Genomic DNA, 19,178 nt, shown 5'->3' with positions numbered 1-19,178 from the left:
GACTTGAGATAGGGAAAAATGGAAAATGAGCAGGTCTGGGAGAGAGCTGGGGAGATAATGAGTTTGATTTTCGACATGTTGAACGTGAAATGCTTATAAATATCTAAGGAGAAGTTGCTCGGAGGGAGTTATATTTATGGATCTGACAGTCCTGATTGGTTAATGGGGTGGGGATATAGATTTTGGAGTTACCCGCATATAGAAGAAAGAAAGTGAAATCACCTAGGGAGAGTCTACAGAGTGAGAAGGGAAGAAGTAACGTGTGAGAGCCTTGGTGAATACAGGTCAGTTGGAGGTGGGGATGGTTGTCAGAGAGGAATAGCTATCGTGGGGTGTAAAGCTAGTTCACCCAGAGACTGAAGCAGGAGACCAAGAGAGAATGTGGCACCAAGCCCGGGAGGAGGGTGTTTCAAGAAGGAAGGAATAGTCAGAAGTGTCAGGTGCTATCTGATGAGGACAGATACTCCATTGGTAAGTGATGGGGAGTCCATCTGGGGACTCTGTGGAGAACAGAAGTGATAAAACAGAAACTGGATTAGAGTCAGGCTGGGAAAGGGATCAGATTAGATAACCAGTTGGTCTAGGATGTCTGGAGGTTAATAGGATTAATGAAGTAAAAGGGATTTGATCCAGGAAGGGAATGTATGTGCAATTTTGTTTTAGATGGCTTGAACTTGTGCCATCTAAAACATTTTGATGGAGCAGAGATTAAAAAAAAAAAAGGAGAAGAGTGAATGTATTAGAGAGAGGACAACAGGACAGGTCCCTCAGTTCTAACAGGAAGAAAAGAGGAATTGATGGATGGTTTTGGATGTTGGTAGCTTTCTAGATTTGGTGGTGGGATGTTGAGAGAGAGAGACCAATCTGTTGGTTTTCAACCAGTCTGCTGGTTTTCAGTTGTTTTGTGAGGTAGGAAATAAGGATGACTCCTGAGCTTTTGGCCTGGGTGACTTTATGAATAGTTCTATCACTTACCAAAATAGGGAATATGTACTGTACTTCTCTCCCAGTACTCAAACAAAGCCAGTTAATTATAGATGTAATGGTTTAAGATCTGTTTTAATATCATATAAAAATAAGAGAATTGCATTGCATTGCCCTATTTTTCATGTCTTTTGATCTGTTAGCCCCTTGGGAAATACTGACTGTAAAGTACAGTCGATTGCAGTAGACTTGTCAATGACAGACAAAATTGTGGCTTTAAGACATAAAACAACTTCTAATTATTCACGTTGGTGGCATATAAAGATAGTGAGAATAATTGAAAGAAAGAGAAACCAACTAGCTATAAGTTTTAACCTTTATTTTTTTGCTAGTAACAGCTTGAACCAGAGCTGCAAATCATAAATAAACTTAATGAATTAATTTCACATATTTTCTCTGCCCTTGTCTACCCTTGATTAAAATTTTAAAATATATTAATGTTTCTTAAAGGCAAGAGAATGAACCCCATGAACTAGTTCATAACTTGATAACCATCCAGTGAATATAGTCACTAGATATATATTTTAATCTTCATGGTAATTTTCTCTATATACATAGCATGAGTGTTTTTAGACAGAAAAATATTGCAATAATATTTTCCACACACAGAGCATTTTTGCTCTGAAAAGCTCTAAGCAGAAGGTGCTCCAGATGGTGTCGCTTTAATGTGTATTCTTTGTATACTTTAAAAATTATTATTTTGGAAAATAAAGCTTTCTTGATTACACTTAAGGCTTTCTGCCATGATATTTGATGCTGTTATTGGGACTTAGATTCTGTGCTTTTCTTGGTGTAGAAAGAAAAAAAAAAGAAAGAAAGAAATCATGTTTTTGAATACCCATTGTTAGTCAGTGAATGTCCTGGACCCTGCTGAGGTCAGAAGGCACTTTTCTGGACAGTAGGTTATATATCCACTGTGACTGAAGTATTCAGTAGATTACAGCATGCTTTTCATAAAATTTAAAAACTATTTCTGCACTTGGCCCACATTCTCTGTGTATCTCTTTCTGATAAATAAGTTACTGTGTGCACCATCTCACATTCTGTAGCTTCGTGCTCATTTGTCAAAGACACCTATTATTAAGCTTTTGTAGAAAGGCTGTTAGTTGTAATAAACACAGTATGAATAACTCAACTGTGTTCATCAGAAATGGAACAGCCTAGCTTTTTGTTGTTGTTGTTTGTTTGTTTTAATTTTTTAAAGATTGTTTAGTTGACCTATAGTAAAGCATGAAGCACTTGATGGCTCCCAAGCCTGATGACATCCAGTTTTAACTGCAAATTCCAGACATAAAGAAGTCGACACTGGGGAGTAAACATTTTATCGATATGTTTCACAATTATGGGACAGAATACTTTTCTCAATTTGGGTGATTAATACCCTAAGTTGAAGATTCTTATTTCATATCAACTTAGAGCATGTGATTTTTTTTCCCTCCTTGAATTGTGTTTTATAGCAGCTGATATGTTAGCAGTACCCTCCAGGGTGAATTATCTTAAAGTGGTTTCTAAATTGTGCATTTAATTGCAAATTAAACAGTAGCTGATTGCCCACAATATCAGCTTGACTGCTTTTGTAACTTTCTGATGATTTAATTTGCAGAGATGGTTTAATCTGAATGTTGCCAAAGCAAACCACTCTTCTCTCACCACCCCCGCAGGTTTTGCAGAAAGAAAGGGACTATTCAAACTTACATTATAAGGTGATTTTTTTTGTTTGTTAAAGAAAATCACGATAAAGGGAATGTGTGCCTATTTAATAAAAGGTGGATTTTAAAGTATATATTATTTTCTTCAAAAATGTATTTCATTCAGTTCAAGACACCTCCCATATACTAGAATGTAAGCTCATGAACAAATAAATGCAATATGGTGTGAAAAAATACAAAAGAATGAGAAGATCCCTTCTAGATAAATGGGATCAAGATAATCAGTTTTTATTTTTTAAGAAAAAGTATATTTAAGTGGCTCTGGAATCCTAGGTAGGATTAGAGTAGGAAAAAAATGAGGGGTTGAGACACTAAGATCTTCAAAGAGGTGGAAACGATAGTTTCAGAGAAATAGGATGGGCTAGGGTACAACTTCAGTCCAGCTCAGCCTCAACCTTCAGTTCTTAAGGAGGAAGCATGAGAGAGTGGGCCTGGAGAGATAGGTCGATACCATATTAGTATTATCAATTAAATGTAATTAATAACTTGCCTTGTTCTGGAAAGGATGGCAGGCTCTTTACAAGGGTAAAGATGGCTTTTTTTTTTTTTTTTTTTAAGCAGACTTGAAACAGGGCTGTTTCTCACATTCCTATAGGTGATTGCCTAATACTATATAGAGATGAAATTGAAAGTTTGAAGACTTTGTCTTTCTCAAGGAATAATGTGCCTTGACACTTTTTACTAAACTGTTGGCTTCGGAGGAAACAAGCTAGTTAAGCTAATATTTCATTCTTCATTATTCTTGTGATACAGTCTGTGCATCTGCAGATTGTCTTAATAATTGTTTGCCTCTTTCTGGCTAAAATTCCATCACTGTGCAGCAGTTTCTTATATGAAGGTATGGGGAAAAAAATACTGTTTCTCTATAAACTAAGATGAGGGTGATTTATGGATGCAATGACTGAATGAAATGTTCTGGACTCCCATCTCTGTCCATGAAGAAATAACTGGTATGGAACATGCCCTCTCACTTTAAACAACTAGAAAACTGGACAAAACATATGAGATGAACTATTTTCAGACTTTAGGACAAGAGGTATCCCAGGATTGTGATCATGGAGAGAAGGGAAACAAGTGACATAAGGGTTAAGATCACCTTGGCTTCTTATCAGTCCCTGGCACAGGGAATGGGGAAACCCAAGCAGAAGGTGGTGGTTTTGCTATATTGAAGAGGTTTTGCTGTATTGATTTCCCCTATAGAGATAGGGGAATCTGTGGTAGCTAAACATTGCAGGATAGAGTACAGAGCAGAGAGGGAGATGTGCAGAGCAAGAGCTTCAGAAATCTTCAAAGGAGTTCCCTTCCATCTTCAGCTCAATACGAACCTGCATATTTGCAGGTTGAAACTCCAGGTAGAAATACTCCCAGGGTGTGCTATGAGTTGAACAATTCCCAGAGTTTAGACACTGCTGGAGTGGGTTCAAATTTTATCTAGCCAAGTTAGACAGACTTCATTAACACAGAGCATTTGTAAAGACTCCAGAAAGTTAATTCCAGAGTATTAAGGCTAAACCAGCCTTCAGGTAAAGGCTGCTCCATTTTTACCTTACTAAGCTTAAAAACAGACCTCTTCACAATTCATTTAGTTACCTGGGGTCAAATAGGCAAAAGATCCCAAAACAAACATCAACACCCTTTAAAGGAAGAAACAATCCTGGCACTGAATGATGTCTAGCATACAGTAAAAGTTACTAGCAAAGTGAAAAAGCTGCAAATCAGTTGATAAGAACAGACCCAGAAATGAGAAAGATAATGGAATTAGCAAAGAATATAGACAGTAATTTTAAAATATTATAAATATTGTAAAAGATAACACCCTTTGACATAAATCACAGCAAGATCTTTTATGATCCACCTCCTACAGTAATGAAAATAAAAACAAAAATAAGCAAGTTGGACCTAATTAAACTTAAAATCTTTTGCATAACAAAGGAAACCATAAAAAAGACAACTCACAGAATGGGAGAAAGTATTTGCAAACGAACCAATGGACAAAGGATTAATCTCCCAAATATACAAACAGCTCATGCAACTCAATATCAAAAAAACAAACAACCCAATCAAAAAATGGGCGGAAGACCTAACTAGACATTTCAGCAAAGAAGATATACAGATGGCCAAGAGGCACATGAAAAGATGCTCAACAGCACCAATTATTAGAGAAATGCGAATCAAAACTACAATGAGGTATCACCTCACAGTGGTCAGAATGGCCATCATCAGAAAATATACAAACAATAAATGCTGGAGAGAGTTCAAAGAAAAGGGAAACCTCTTGCACTGTTGGTGGGAATGTAAATTGATACAGCCACTATGGAGAACAGTATGGAGGTTCCTTAAAAAACTAAAAACAGAACTACCATATGACCCAGCAATCCCATTACTGGGCATGTACCCTGAGAAAACCATAATTCAAAAAGACACATGTACCCCAATGTTCATTGCAGCACTATTTACAATAATCAGGACATGGAAACAACCTAAATGTCCATCGACAGATGAATGAATAAAGAAGATGTGGTACATATATATAATGGAATATTACTCAGCCATAAAAAGAAATTGGGTCATTTGTAGAAATGTGGAGGGACCTAGAGTCTGTCATACAGAGTGAAGTAAATCAGAAAGGGAAAAACAAATATCGTATATTAACGCATATATGTGGAATCTAGAAAAATGGTACAGATGAACCTATTTGCAGGGCAGGAATAGACACAGAGAGAATGGACATGTGGACACAGTGGGGGAAAGGGAGGGTGGGATGAATTGGGAGATTAGGTTTGACATAAATACACTACCATGTGTAAAATAGATAGCTAGTGGGAACCTGCTGTATAGCATAGGGAGCTCAGCTCGGTGGTCTGTGAAGACCTAGATGGGTGGGATTGGGGGGTGGAGGGAGGTCTAAGAGGGAGGGGATATGTGTATACTTATAGCTGATTCAGTTCACTGTACTGCAGAAACTAACACAACATTGTAAAGCAATTATACTCCAGTAAAAAATAAATAAATAAAAAGACAATTATTTACACAGAGAAAAAAAGATGTAAAGGAAAACATAAACATAGAAAAATGGATCTAAAGAAGGAACCAGATGGAACTTCTAAAGCTGAAGAATACACTATCTGAAAAGAAAATCTCACTAGATCAGCTAAATGCAAGAACAGACTCTACATTTAAAAAAAAACTCAAACTTGAAGGCATGACAATAGAAATTATCAAAACTTAAGCACAGAGGGAGAAGACTGAATAAAATTAGCAGAGCCTTAGTGACCTGTGAGACAATATCATTCTTATGTAAGTATAATTAGAATCCCAAAATAAGAGAAGGATGGAGTAAATATATATGTATATATTTGAAGAAATATGGCCAGACTTTTTTCAAATTTGATAAAAACTGTAAACCCACAGATGTACTAAGATCAACATACCTCATGCATGATAAAGGCAAACCACATTAAAACATATCATAATCAATTTCCTGAAAACCAGTGTGAAGACAAAAAAAAAATTAAAAAGTACCAGAGGAAAAAAGACACATTAAAAATAGGGGACAAAGATGAGAATGTCTTGTCAGAAGCAGTGCAAGCCAGGAGATAGTATAATGATATCCTTTAATGTGTTGGGGGCAGGGGGGAAACAAAATAACCAAACCAGCAGCTATTAGCCTAAAATACTCTATCCAGCAAAAAGATCTTCCAGAAATGAAAGCAAAATAAGTATTTTTTTGGTCAAACATGCTGACTTATACTACAAGACTCAGTTTTTGATTTCTGTATAAATGCCTAGGATATTATCTTCTTTAGTCATGTTTTTGGAATGTGTTGTTTTTGTTTTTTAGTTGTGTTTAAAATGTTCTTTATAAAGGTGAATTTATTTTTCATACAGCCGTATTTATAGATCCTATCATTTGTTCTGGTTCTTGTCAGTAGACCAAGCTCAAATATGATAGTCTCTGCTTTGTGGTTATTATATTACAGTTTTGAGAAAGTTGTTTTTATTAGTGTTGGGACTTGGTTTCCAGGTCTTATTGACCTGTCTTAACTCATTATTGGATATAGGGATTTTTTTTTACTTGGCTTTGAAGTACCATTTAAAATTTAGGCTTGGGGAATGGACAGGAAAATTTACTTTTCTATAATTAGAGTTCTTTAAAAGAACTTCCAGATTTTCAAGATATAAGTTCCTACTTCTTTGGAATCATTATCCAGAAATGTAAAATTGTTGTTCGATAACACTTGAAATCACAAAGTTGGCCAGCATTTGTGTTAAAAATATCTTTTGATGCTTTAGTCGATGTGCACAGAGTTTAGATAACATCAGAGAGGAAAGCTGTTGAACTGATGCTATTAAATGTCAAACATCTACTGCACACGATGATGTATTTTAGGATTCAGCCTTTGACAAGTGGACTCAGGACTTAACTTGTCATTACTCATTCTACCCTTCACTAGCTCACAAGCAGACAGCTAAACGTGTCATCACAGGATTTCTTCAGGTTAGAAAGAATATTTGAAGTTGGAAACATTTACAGTTAACGGCAGAATTATACTGCTATCATAGGAGGGCCATTGCCTTTTGGATTTCTTTTACTGCTTGCTCAAATACTCACTGTCGTTTGTTTATAAGCACACGTTTTCAAAGATTTTTGTCTCATATTCAGAGCTTAATTATCAGATAAAAAAACCAAGACTCAAAAAGAGTTAAAATTTTCTCTTTACCTAAACTCCTTAATTTAGCAAGAGGTAATTTTGATTAAGTCTACATAATGTAGGGGCTTGATATTCCTCAAGGAAGTTACCCAGGTTATATAGTTTCATTTAGACAAATATGCCCAGCAGTAGAATGTTTTTGAGCTAAAGATGATGTAAGGCTAAGGTATGTCAGGAGTATTAGAGCAAGTATCAGAATTCTTCAAAAAGAAAATTATAAGACCCGGAAGTCAAGGCTGTTGTGGTGGTGTGGAAAATAAAAACAATAGATAGAGATGCCAGGAGAAAAGAGATGAAGATTACGGGCACCAGTGTCACTGAAGAAGAAGTTACAGCAAGTTCAGAAGATGTTAGAAGTGAGTGGAGTGGGGTGCCAGTAGCTTTATCTTCTTAGAGGAGCATTTCAAGAAAAGAAACCGAAGGACAGAAAGGAGTACTTTTGTTTTCTTTTTAAATTAGGGCCAGTGAATTATCAGGAATGTGAAACATTACCCACCCCCCACCAAAAAAAAAAAGAAACCAAAACAATCCAGAGTTCAAGCAGCTCATTCCTTTCTCTTTGGGTTGAATCCAAAGTAGCTGTCTCATAGTCTGAAATGAAAATTAAATAGTTTTATACTTAAATACATCAACGATTACTTTGTGTTTCAAGTCAAATTTTATATCTAGTGTTAGAACATTAAAACTTATTTACCCACTAAATACCTCGTCCTATGCTAAAGGCTATTGATGCTGAAATGCTTTCTTTGTTTGCTTGTACAAAGTTTGGGGTGTAGCGGCTAAAACATTCACACAGATAGAGCAGGCAATATGATGGCGGGTAGAGTGGATGTTCAGTATTAAGAAGGGACGCCTGGTACACAATAAGCATTGGATGGAGAGAGATGGGGTTGGAGTGTCAGGGAGGGTTACCTGGAATACACCGATGGGGGAGGAGCTGGAGTAACCAGCCAAAGAGCTGGAAGTATTTATTATGAAGACAGGAACATGTTAATTCTTCCTTCCTTCCTTCCTTCCTTCCTTCCTTCCTTCCTTCCTTCCTTCCTTCCTTCCTTCCTTCCTTCTTTCCTTCTTTCCTCCCTCCCTCCCTCCCTCCCTCCCTCCCTCCTTCCCTCCTCTCCCTCCCTCCCTCTCTCCCCTCCCTTCCCTCCCTTTCTTCCCTTCCTTCCCTTCCTCTCTCCCTCCCTCCCTTCCTTCCTTCCTTCCTGGAATGGCAGAATTGGAGGGGAAAATACGGGCCAGATCATGAGGGCCTTTTAATCTTGAAAACTCCAGAGCTGCTGTGGAAGGACAGTGATTAGGAAGTGATGTCATTAGCTTCGTATTTTAGAAAGATCATTCTGGCAGTCTTGGGGAGCAGGGACTGGAGAGGTGGAGAATTGGGAAATGAATTTTGTTTGGAGGGGTTTTAGTGATTTCAAGGAGCAGTACAAAGACCTGAAAGAAAGTGATGTTCAAATAAAGAGGAGGCAGAGCATATATGTCAGGGAACTGGAATGAACAGAATTTTGTGACTGAATTCATGTGGCAGTGATGGGGTGGGAGTGGGGGTGGACCAATATACAGTTAATGAATCCTAAATTTCTGGTGGGATAAGTGGAGAAAGTAGTACTGGTTTGGTATGAGGAGGGATAAAGATTTGAGATGCTTGTGGCACCTTAAGGTGAAGATATCCAAAAATCAACATCAATTAGTATTATATTTTATTATTTACTAATATTACGTTTATTATTATTCTAAGTTTGCCAGTGATGAAACTGAGAACCAAAGAAGATTGATAACTTGTCCAAAGTCATAAAGGGAGTGCAGAGCTAAAACCTGAGTTTGGGAATTGATTGGATTTCCCACTCTCTTAGCTGCTTTATGCTCTTGCTTTTCAATCACATAGAGATCTGATTTGTGAGACAGTTATTGCCTGGAGATAGGGATTTGGGAGTTACCAGCTTATATACGGGGGATGAAACCACTGGCCTGAATGACCTGTCCCTGGAAAGTCCTTGGAGTTCATGTGAGTGCACTGAGGTTACAACTTCATTTTCAGAAACAGGAGGTGAGCTTGGGAAAGAAATTGAGGCACCAGAAAGATAGAAGGAAAAGCCAGGAAGAATTGTGCTACAAGAGCCGAATTGGGTGGTATTTTTTTCCTCTCTTTTTTTTTAAAGGAATGAAGTCATCAAACAGTTCTAAAATCTTGAAAAATATACCCCAAATATCCATGAGAAGTCACAGGTGATGCTTGCTACAAGGGTTTCTGTTCAGTTATTCAGAAACAGAATGAAAGGGGAAATGAAAGGAGGCAAGGAGGCAAGACCACAAGTTCAGGGAACTTCCTGGACTCTATATAGAGAGAGACGTGACTGTACATGCAAAGAGGGATTGAGTGAGTGGAAGCTGGTGGTAGAGGGGTTTTCTTCCTCTTTTTTAAAATATATTTATTTATTATTATTTATTTATCTTTGGCTGTGTTGGGTCTTAGTTGCGGCACGTGGGATCTTTCATTGCGGCGCGTGGGCTCTCTAGTTGTGGTGTGTGGGCTCAGTAGTTGCGGTGCGCAGGCTTAGTTGCCCCGCGGCATGTGGGGTCCTAGTTCCCTGACCAGGGATCAAAGCAGCTTCCCCCACGTTGCAAGACGGATTTTTAACCACTGGACCACCAGGGACGTCCCCAGAGGGGTTTTCTTCTGATGGATGAGACAAGATCCCATTTATATGGATCTAAGGATAATCTGTGTAGAAGTAAAGAATTTTTAAAAAGGCAAAATTATAATTTGAAATATTTTTGAAACCTTACAGAACATTATACATCCATGGGCATACCAAGTTGGATTTCACAGTCTGGCATACTGCAATTGCAAAAGCAGCAGGTACAGATGGGAATGCATTACAAGATCAGCAGCTCAGCAAAAATGACGTTCCCATTATCGTGAACAGCTGTATAGCATTTGTTACACAGTATGGTAAGTATCACAAAGTTTTTATTCAACCCACAGAACTCATAGTAGCATATTTACAGTTTTTAAGTGGTACCTCCATTGGACTGAATTAGAGCCCTTTGTAAGTACATCAGTGAAAAAGAAAAGTGTCGTCACTCTTCAGCCTAAATGCCATTCTTTCTCACAATAAAGCTCATTTAAATTATATCATGTGCCTTTACCATTTCCTCTTCCTTTACATGCATAAAAATTTTAAATGACATAGTAGAAGAATCTATATTATAAAATGTATATTAAAAATTGATTAAGATTGTACTTTTCAGAGGTTATAACTTTACAGTAAATCTAGGGGAACGCAGAGGCACCTTAGTGTGTTTTTAGAGGTGGTAAACTATGGGACAATGTGTAAAAGAATTTACTTTTTGTTGGCCTGCATACAAAGTGTATGTGTATTTATTCCACTCAACGTGCTATTGGTCACATGTTTATATTAAGAATCATGGTCATTAACTGTGATAGTTTGACTTAATTGTAACAAATATTTTTATGAATAGTTTGCAGGTTAAAACCAACTTGATTTATACCCACATGTGCAGCTTCATTTTAATTTAATATGCTATGGTAGTATTTTAGCTATGCCTAAAATTAACTAAAGTATGCCTTTATTATTCATGTTTATTTTCAAATTATTGTTCATTCTTAAAATTCCTTCTGTTACATATTTCCTTAATACTCTAAAAGGGAGAGTAAATAAATTGCTTAACTATATTTTTAATATAAAAATATTTTTTCTTTTAACCTGTCGATAAGTGTCATTGATATAGATTGTACATGCAAAAAAGTAAAACGATTATTTGGTATTTTGGAAGCTATTGATATATTAACCTTTCATTGTTCTCCTAATATTAAAAGTATCTTTGGGGTTTTTAATTTGAAAAGAAAACGTTATCATTGAAAGAGCTGTAGTAAAACATTGTGTTATGAGGTTTTTTTTTTACTTATTTATCAAGTGTCTGTTGTGTGCTAGCTGCTAAGTTTGATACTGGAAATTGAACAGTGGGAGTAAAGAGTGAAACACAGAGCCATAAATCATGCCGTCCAGTCTGAGAACTAAATAAGCTGATGTGAAACAAAATGTCAAAAATAACAAAGGCTACGAGGAAAATAATTTTAGGAAATTAAGTTTAGAATATGTGTATATTAATATATTTTCTCCTAGGGAGAGTGCCATTTTAAGTATTTTAGTTATTTCATATGTAATCCAAGTACAATTATCATTAATATTCAGATTTATTGTGTTTTAATTATATATCTATTGTATATATGTATGTAATCACATTATGTGGGATTACTCTATGAAGTTCCTTCCCTTGATAGTATGTTTATGTTTTTCTTATGAACTGTCATCATCTGTTTATTTGAAAATGGGGGAAGAAGAAGGTTATCATCTTCATTTATTAGTAATTCAGTATTAGTGCATTTACATTTTGTAGGTGTAAATGAATTGCACACATATTCTGTTTTAGCAAGAGCATAACCTCATTGGGAATTTTCAAATCATCTTAATTTCATAATGGCATAAAGTGCTTCATAAGCTGACAAATGATTAAAATAACTTGACTAGCTTCAGCGTATCCAACTTAATGTTTCTCTGGGGAAATCAGAAGTTTCTTTGTGGTGTTTATTTGAATTTAAAATCATTAAGCATTAGATTGTTTTCAACTAAATTTCATACATTATAACTACTTTGTAGCTCTAGCATAAGGTACATTAACTTGCATATTAAAGTAATAAAGCCAATAAAAGTCTTCATGTATTTTTAGCTTTTTTTTTTTTTTAATGAGCAGAACATGGAGACCCAATATTACCAGCATGTATACAAGGGAAGATTTGATATGAACTTAGAAAATGCCCAATAATTATAGGATGCAAGTGGTTGGCTCAGAGCCTTTATGGTCATAATTATTTTGAATTTCCTAATCTTTGGGTTAAAATCTAAGTCCAATTTTTTGTGCTCATGGTGTCAAGATCCGAATCTGACCAAGTTCACAGAATAATTCTTAGAGTTTTAATTTTTTTAATGAGTTACAGTAGTTCGTTCTTGGGGGAATATATTTAATTTATGTAAACAAAATTACCTTCAAATTCACATTCAGTTACCTTGTGTACCAGCTATTAGAGATTCACTCAACCAGCAACATAATCTCTCAGAAACTTGGCTTTTTTTTTGTGTGTGTGTAGAATTTGCTTATTATTCTGTTGTGGTCATTTACTAAGTACCTACTGAGTTCTTCTAGGAACTGTGTAGCTGCTGTGTACAGAAAATAAGACATGATCTTTGCCTTCTAGGAGTTTACAGATTGTGGATCAAAGGCAAACAAGTGGGCAATTACATCTCAAGTGTACAAAATTCTATGGCAGAGAGGTTCAGGGGTTGGTACAGGTGTCCATGGTTTACGGGTGAATTTCAGCCAGTGTAGAGGTGGTGGCTTCATGGGTGAGGCATGGAACCTACCACAGGTCTTAAGAGAAAATGGGAACTAGTTAAGAGAAAGAGGGAATAGGAATTCCTGGAAGAGGAAACAGTGTATGCCTAGGTGCAGAGTCATGAAGGAGGTTGTCTGTTCAGGGAGCTTGGGGCTAGTTAAGTGTGGCCAGAACTCAGTGTGAGAAGAGTGGACAAATACAAGAGGCAGGAGGGTTAGTTAGGAAAATTCATGTAGGGTCTTATGTATCATAATAAAATCCTCAAACTTGCCCTCAAAGCAGTGGGAGGGCTGTATCCATATTTTTAAGCATGTTGGTAACACTAGCCAACCTGTGTCTCAGACCATGCTGTTGTCATTTTCGAGGCTGACTGGAGGGCTGCACGGGAATAGGACAGGGAGTTGTGATAACATAGTGAGGAACTGGGTGCACAAAATAATAATAGCACAAGGGATGGAAAAAGGGGACACTTTTGAGAGAGAAGTCATGATGAAAAATATATGTGACATTTTATTTGGTGTGGTAAGTGAGAAAGAAAAGTTCTGACTTGTAAAGGACTGGGGAGGAAGCAATGCCAAATTCTGAGGTATAGGAACAAGATAAATAAAGAACATGCTGGGATTGGGAGGTGAAGTAGTGAATGGGGCAGGAGAATTAATTTGTTCATATGTATAAGTATAGTGTGTGTTGCATGTATTATTTATATAGTATATATATATTAAAGTGCATATGTGCATTTGACATTTTAGGAATTAAAACCTGAGTGGAAATGTACATGTAGTAGTTGAAGTGATGAAGATGGATGGGTTCATCCACAGAATTTTGTAGGGGAGCAGAGAAGAGAGTTGAGGATGGATTGCTGGGATTATCAGTAAATACTAGATAGCAGAATAAATAGAAGACTAGAAGAGTAGTTATAGAGGAAGGGGCAAAAAAGATGAGATCATAACATCATGAAAACCTTGAGATTAACAGAATTTTAACAGGGATTCATTGGATTGTCAGACACTGCAGGGATTCTTATCACATAAAAACTGAAAAGCATCTAGAAAATAGATATTCTTGATGAAGATGGTCCTGATACAGTGGGAATTGGGCACAGAAGCAAGATTATGTGGTTGAAGGATTAACAGGGATGTGAGATGAGAGAAAATAAATATAGGAAACTCAGATTAGTTTTGGAAGGAAGAGAGACAAGAGACCTGGGGGGGAGGGGCAAAAAAGGATTTAAAAAATTTATTTTGTTTGTATATCATCATCACTCCTCTTCCTCCAGTTAATCACTGCTACTCCTCTTATTTTATATGGGAAACTTGATGAATCTGTAACTGTGAAAAGGACATGACCCAACTCTTCATGTAGAAGAAGGTGAAGGTGGGAACAGACAGAATTAATATACAAATGTGAGTGCAGAGACTTGAGGAAATTTATACCAGAGAGCCTCACTTTTGTCAGTGAAACTGGAGGCAAATTTGTATTCTGGGAGACTAAGCGAAGGGTACTTGTGGTAAAAGAACATTTGAAAAAGATGCTATGAAGGACTAGGGGAAAGGCTGGCCAGAGACTTACTAAAAGCTGAGGATGAAATAGTTGTTCATCAGGTTTACATTTTAAATATTAAAGTTGCAGGGGGAGGGACTCTTTTTTTCTCATGCATGTTTATATCAGCTCTTGGATAATGATTTTGTCTTGTGCATCGTTCCAACACAAAAATTTGTTCTATTTTTAAGATATCAAAGTGGATTTTGACCTGAGACTTTTTTCATATAACCATTTTCTTTTTTTTTAACAAAGGTTTAGGGTGCAAATATATCTATCAAAAGAATGGTGATCCTTTACATGTAAGTGAACTCCTGGAGAGTTTCAAAAAGGATGCAAGAAGCTTTAAATTGATGGCTGGAAAACATCAGCTTGAAGATGTGACGGACGTATTGAAGAGTTTTCTCTCTGACATTGACGACGCACTTCTTACTAAGGAGCTCTATCCATATTGGATCTCTGCCTTAGGTAACACATATAATATAGAACAGAATAAAGGCTTTGCCTTCTCATTTGATAATAGATTTTTAAAATCTCCTTTGATAATCTGAATATTTAATTGAAAGGAACAATATACATAATGCTTCAGAACAGAAATTTTGCAATCAATAGTTGTTTATATCTGCCTCAAAAGAAATTTATGGTGATAACTGCTAAACAGTGTTTTATGGTAATACTTATTTTCAGTAGATTTCTTAGTGCTTACTTTGCCTTAACTTTGGAAGTGTTATAGTCAAGTCCATGTAGGCTGTTAATTTTCTCATTAAGATTAAAATGAAAGTTTTAATATAAGATTGGTTTTACACGGTTTTGCCATATGGCTGTTTGGCTTTCCTTTTTCATTCTACCTCTTTAGAGTTACATAACAATTTTTTTTTTTTACTCTTTATTTTTTCTAGATTCTGTCTAATGAAGCAAAAAAGCTTTGCTGCACTGTAAGAGAACTTATTTAAGAAATGACCCTAGAAAAGTTAATGGGTCAGATTGATTTTAGTAAAACCTATATTTACATCAATTAATTCAAAATAACTCTTTTTATAGAAAGATTATGATAAATATTTTTAAATATAAACATTGCCTTTAATCCCAGATTTCTAATAGAGCTATTTTCATTTTTCACATTATTTTATAATCTTTGTCCCCATGCCTATGATTTACATATAATCTATTTTATTAATAAACCAAAAATATTTCCCATATATCTACAATGCTTTCAAAATGACAATTTTGAATCTTCATTTTTTCCACAGTTTTTAAAATGTATCATTGAATTATACCATAAGTTACTAATATATTTCTCTCTTGTACATTTAATCTGTTTCGAGAAATTTTTTTATAAAATGACCTTTGAGTTTAACTATATGATGTCCCTCTGTTGAGAAATAGTTTTTTTCATTGAAAGCATTTGTTTAATCTAAAACATAACTATGACATTTGAAGGGATTAATTCTGAAATGTCATAAAACACCCACAGTCTGAAAAATTATTCCAAGAATGTCCCTTATTTGTGTCAGCAAGAAAAGAGTAGTATTGCTATTAAAATAAAGCTTTTCACAATTTAACTGCCTAACTCAGAAGTCTTATAGTTACTTCCTGATACTTCTAAAATCAATAGTTTTAACTCTAATCACAAGAAAAGTTGATTGTATAATTTTCTGGAATATAAAATATGGAATTAGATGATATATCTTGTAAGCCCAATTACCCTGCCATCCTCATTTTTTGTTTTAAGATTTTATTGTAATTTATAACCATGAAGTTATTTATAGTATCTCTATTTTATAAAGAATTACAATTTGTCTTCATTATAAAATCATTTATCAAAAATCTGTGACAAATATGCTTTTGCTGAAGTTGTCAAATTTCATGATAGAGATGTCTTCATTGTTGTCAATCTACCAGCAGGAGGTAGTTGGGAAGTATTAGCATGTGTCAGAGAAGAGTGTGTTCACCTTTCATTTGGATGTGAATCCTTGAACATTTACTTGGAGGCTTCTACTATTGGGTCAAATAGTGTTAAAACTTCTTTGCTTTTAGATCCAATGTAGCTCACCCTGACCTGTCAGAAAAGTGCCCTTTGTTGGATATGACAAGAATAAACTGGAACTCTCTGGGTGAACTCACAGGAGAGCTCTCTTGGGTCCTGTGAGCCCAGGGCGAAGAATGCCCTACAGTGGCATAGCACCTATTTATATGATATATGACCTCTTCTTCTAAGAACGCTATTAAACTGTCTGAAGTCTGTGGCTAGTTGAGTAGATCATTGTGTTTCCTATATGACCTAAAATCTATCTTCAGTTTTCCTTTCCAATTACTTAAGCTTTATTTTGAAAATATCATCTATTTTATTCTTATAAGATTTGTGGAAATATGCTGTAATAGCATAACTTGCATTTTGTTGAATAAATACAATTACCTCTACAGTTAGAAACTGGATGACACAGGGGAAAATGTTTGGATTATACCAGGGATGACAGAAAGTTCTTAATTCACTTCTAGTATCATCTTTGAATGTCATTTGGGTGTCATCCCCTCTTGCTTTTAGACAGTCATCTACCAGCACAGTTAAGTCAATATGACCATGTTTACTTTTATAGATCTCATGTGCAGGCAAAGTCAGTACAAAAGAGCTATCAGTTGCAGTTTTGAATAGGAGCATACTTCAGAAATGTGTCACAGAGTCTCTTACCTCCCCAGGGATCGGAATGCCCTTTACAAGTGACTGTGTACTTTCAACGAATCATAAAGTGCTGCTGGCTTTCTGTTAATAGAATGTGTAGGGCTAAGCAGAAAATGAAAAAGTCTTGTTTCCAAAGGTAGTTGGGAATTGAGAGGGGATATATAAGTGCAATCCCCCTGAGTTACAGAGTCAGCACAAGTTATTTATTTGAAGAGAGGTCTCCTATTTCCCCTGTGAGGGAGTAGGTTAGACCAGACCACCACTGCACATCTTCTAGACTCCAGAACTCTGGAGGTTCCTGTGTAGTTGCTCTAAGTATTTGACTTCTTGGGGTTAGGAGGGTGGAGGAGAGTAATTCCTTCTCATCCTTCTCTCCGTGACTAAGGCAGAGGGTCCATCCTCCTCTCAGTCTATATCATCGTTTCCAGGGCCTACACATGACTTCTTCCACTGTCCCCTTACCTTCTCCAAAGAGTTGAAGGTTCCAGGGCTGGTGAAAGCTCCCTTACATGGATCTGTGGGGTAAGGTACAGTTCATAGTTCTGGGATGGTGCATAGTTTGGGGAAGATTTTTATGATTCCACAAGGGAAAAAAGTCAGAAATGTCATTTTCAAATAACAAATAGTGAAATCTTTCCATAGCTACAGTTAAAATACTTTTGGCTTATCTTTTCAATTTGTATTCTAATTTGTTATTAATTGAAAAGATTCCTCTTAGTTGACATTCAGTAGTCTGTAAAGTTGAAGATAAAATACAACCCTGGGTTTTGAGAGTGCTTCATTTTTAATTACAAAGTGTAAGAACTATGACGTATAGCCCTGGAATGTTTTTGTAAATACTTTTCCAGAATTATAGAAGTTTGAATGTTTTCCTATTGAAACTTGATTGTGTCAGTGAAATAACAATTGTGAATATTGTTTTAAAATATTGATAAAAGGCAAATTGGTAATACAGACGATTAGTTAGGCCTCAAGTTTTACGTGTGTGTGTTTAACCTCTAGATACCCAAGATGACAAGGAAAGAATTAAAAAATATGGAGCATTTATACGTACTCTTCCTGGGGTCAACAGAGCAACATTGGCAGCTATAATTGAACACCTTTATAGGTGGGTGGATTCATGAACTTTTCTAGACATTTCAAACGTGGCACTCAATAAGACATTATTTCTTAAATTTAAAGTACTGTGGTTAACCTTCTATTTGTGACTATGAATCTTTCGCCATATCTTAAGAATAGTTTCAAAATGGAATTCCCATGAACTATCACTTTAGTGTCTCTTAGTGGAATTAAGACACGTTTCAAATAAATAGCACTGGAGAATTTCTTAAATGGATTAGAAATAATCATGCACAGCAAATCAGATACATCCAGTACATAAGCAAGAATTTTAAAACATTTAAGAGGGATGTCAGAGAAGGAAGTACAGGGACCAGAATTCTATAGCAGGAATCTGTGAGTACAGTATTTTCTCGTGGTGGACTCTTAATAAACCTTTATTTCTTTATTATGAGTTTGTATCTAACTTGACTCCAATATTTTGGTGTCAGACAGTTGATTAGATGAGGGAAATTTTAAAAATCAAAAACATTTTCTATGTTGGGGCATGTAGTCCCCTGCATTTGGGAGGGTAAGAGGAATAAAATGGTAGCTTGAGAAATGACATCTGAAGGATGACAATGTTTAGGAATAACATTTTAAGTCAACAAACTGAAGGTTTGTTTGTTTGTTTTGCTATGAGCAAGTTTTGTCGTTACAAAAACTTAAATCAGTGTAAATATTGCTTAAGAAACATATTGTTTGCAGCTTCCTTCGTGGATGCAATATTCCCTTGAATAAATTTCTGTGAACCTGAATTGTACTAAAAGTACCTTATTTGGAATTTAGATTCCTAAATCCTCCACAATTGGTCTTTTCTCTTTATCTTTCTTTTCCAGCCACCACTTTTGATACTTGTAAACTCCATTCCTACTGTAAATCTGATTTTCTTATTGCATCATATAAATGTAGTCTATATATTTATAGTGCTATCTCTATGCCTATGAGACATTGGGACAAAAAATTTTTTCTTCAGAAGTTATAATATATCACCAGGCTGCTACAGTTATCACATTAACATTGTAAACATTGTTACA

At 35.8% G+C, this 19,178-nt stretch overlaps 1 protein-coding gene across 7 annotated transcripts in view; it reads left to right on the top strand.

Moving 5' to 3' along the window:
• ARAP2 (ArfGAP with RhoGAP domain, ankyrin repeat and PH domain 2) overlaps positions 1 to 19,178 on the top strand; it is a 200,379-nt gene that overhangs the window by 109,154 nt on the left and 72,047 nt on the right. For all 7 annotated transcript variants that reach the window (XM_033856909.2, XM_033856911.2, XM_033856912.2 and 4 more), the window contains 3 exons: positions 10,198 to 10,361; positions 14,619 to 14,831; positions 18,046 to 18,151. In XM_033856909.2, coding sequence (XP_033712800.1) covers positions 10,198 to 10,361; positions 14,619 to 14,831; positions 18,046 to 18,151 — 483 coding nt within the window. The remainder of the gene's footprint in view (positions 1 to 10,197; positions 10,362 to 14,618; positions 14,832 to 18,045; positions 18,152 to 19,178) is intronic.

This window comes from Tursiops truncatus, chromosome 5, assembly GCF_011762595.2.
Source record: "Tursiops truncatus isolate mTurTru1 chromosome 5, mTurTru1.mat.Y, whole genome shotgun sequence".
Taxonomy (NCBI): domain Eukaryota; kingdom Metazoa; phylum Chordata; class Mammalia; order Artiodactyla; family Delphinidae; genus Tursiops; species Tursiops truncatus.
This window is presented reverse-complemented; position numbering and strand designations above follow the sequence as displayed.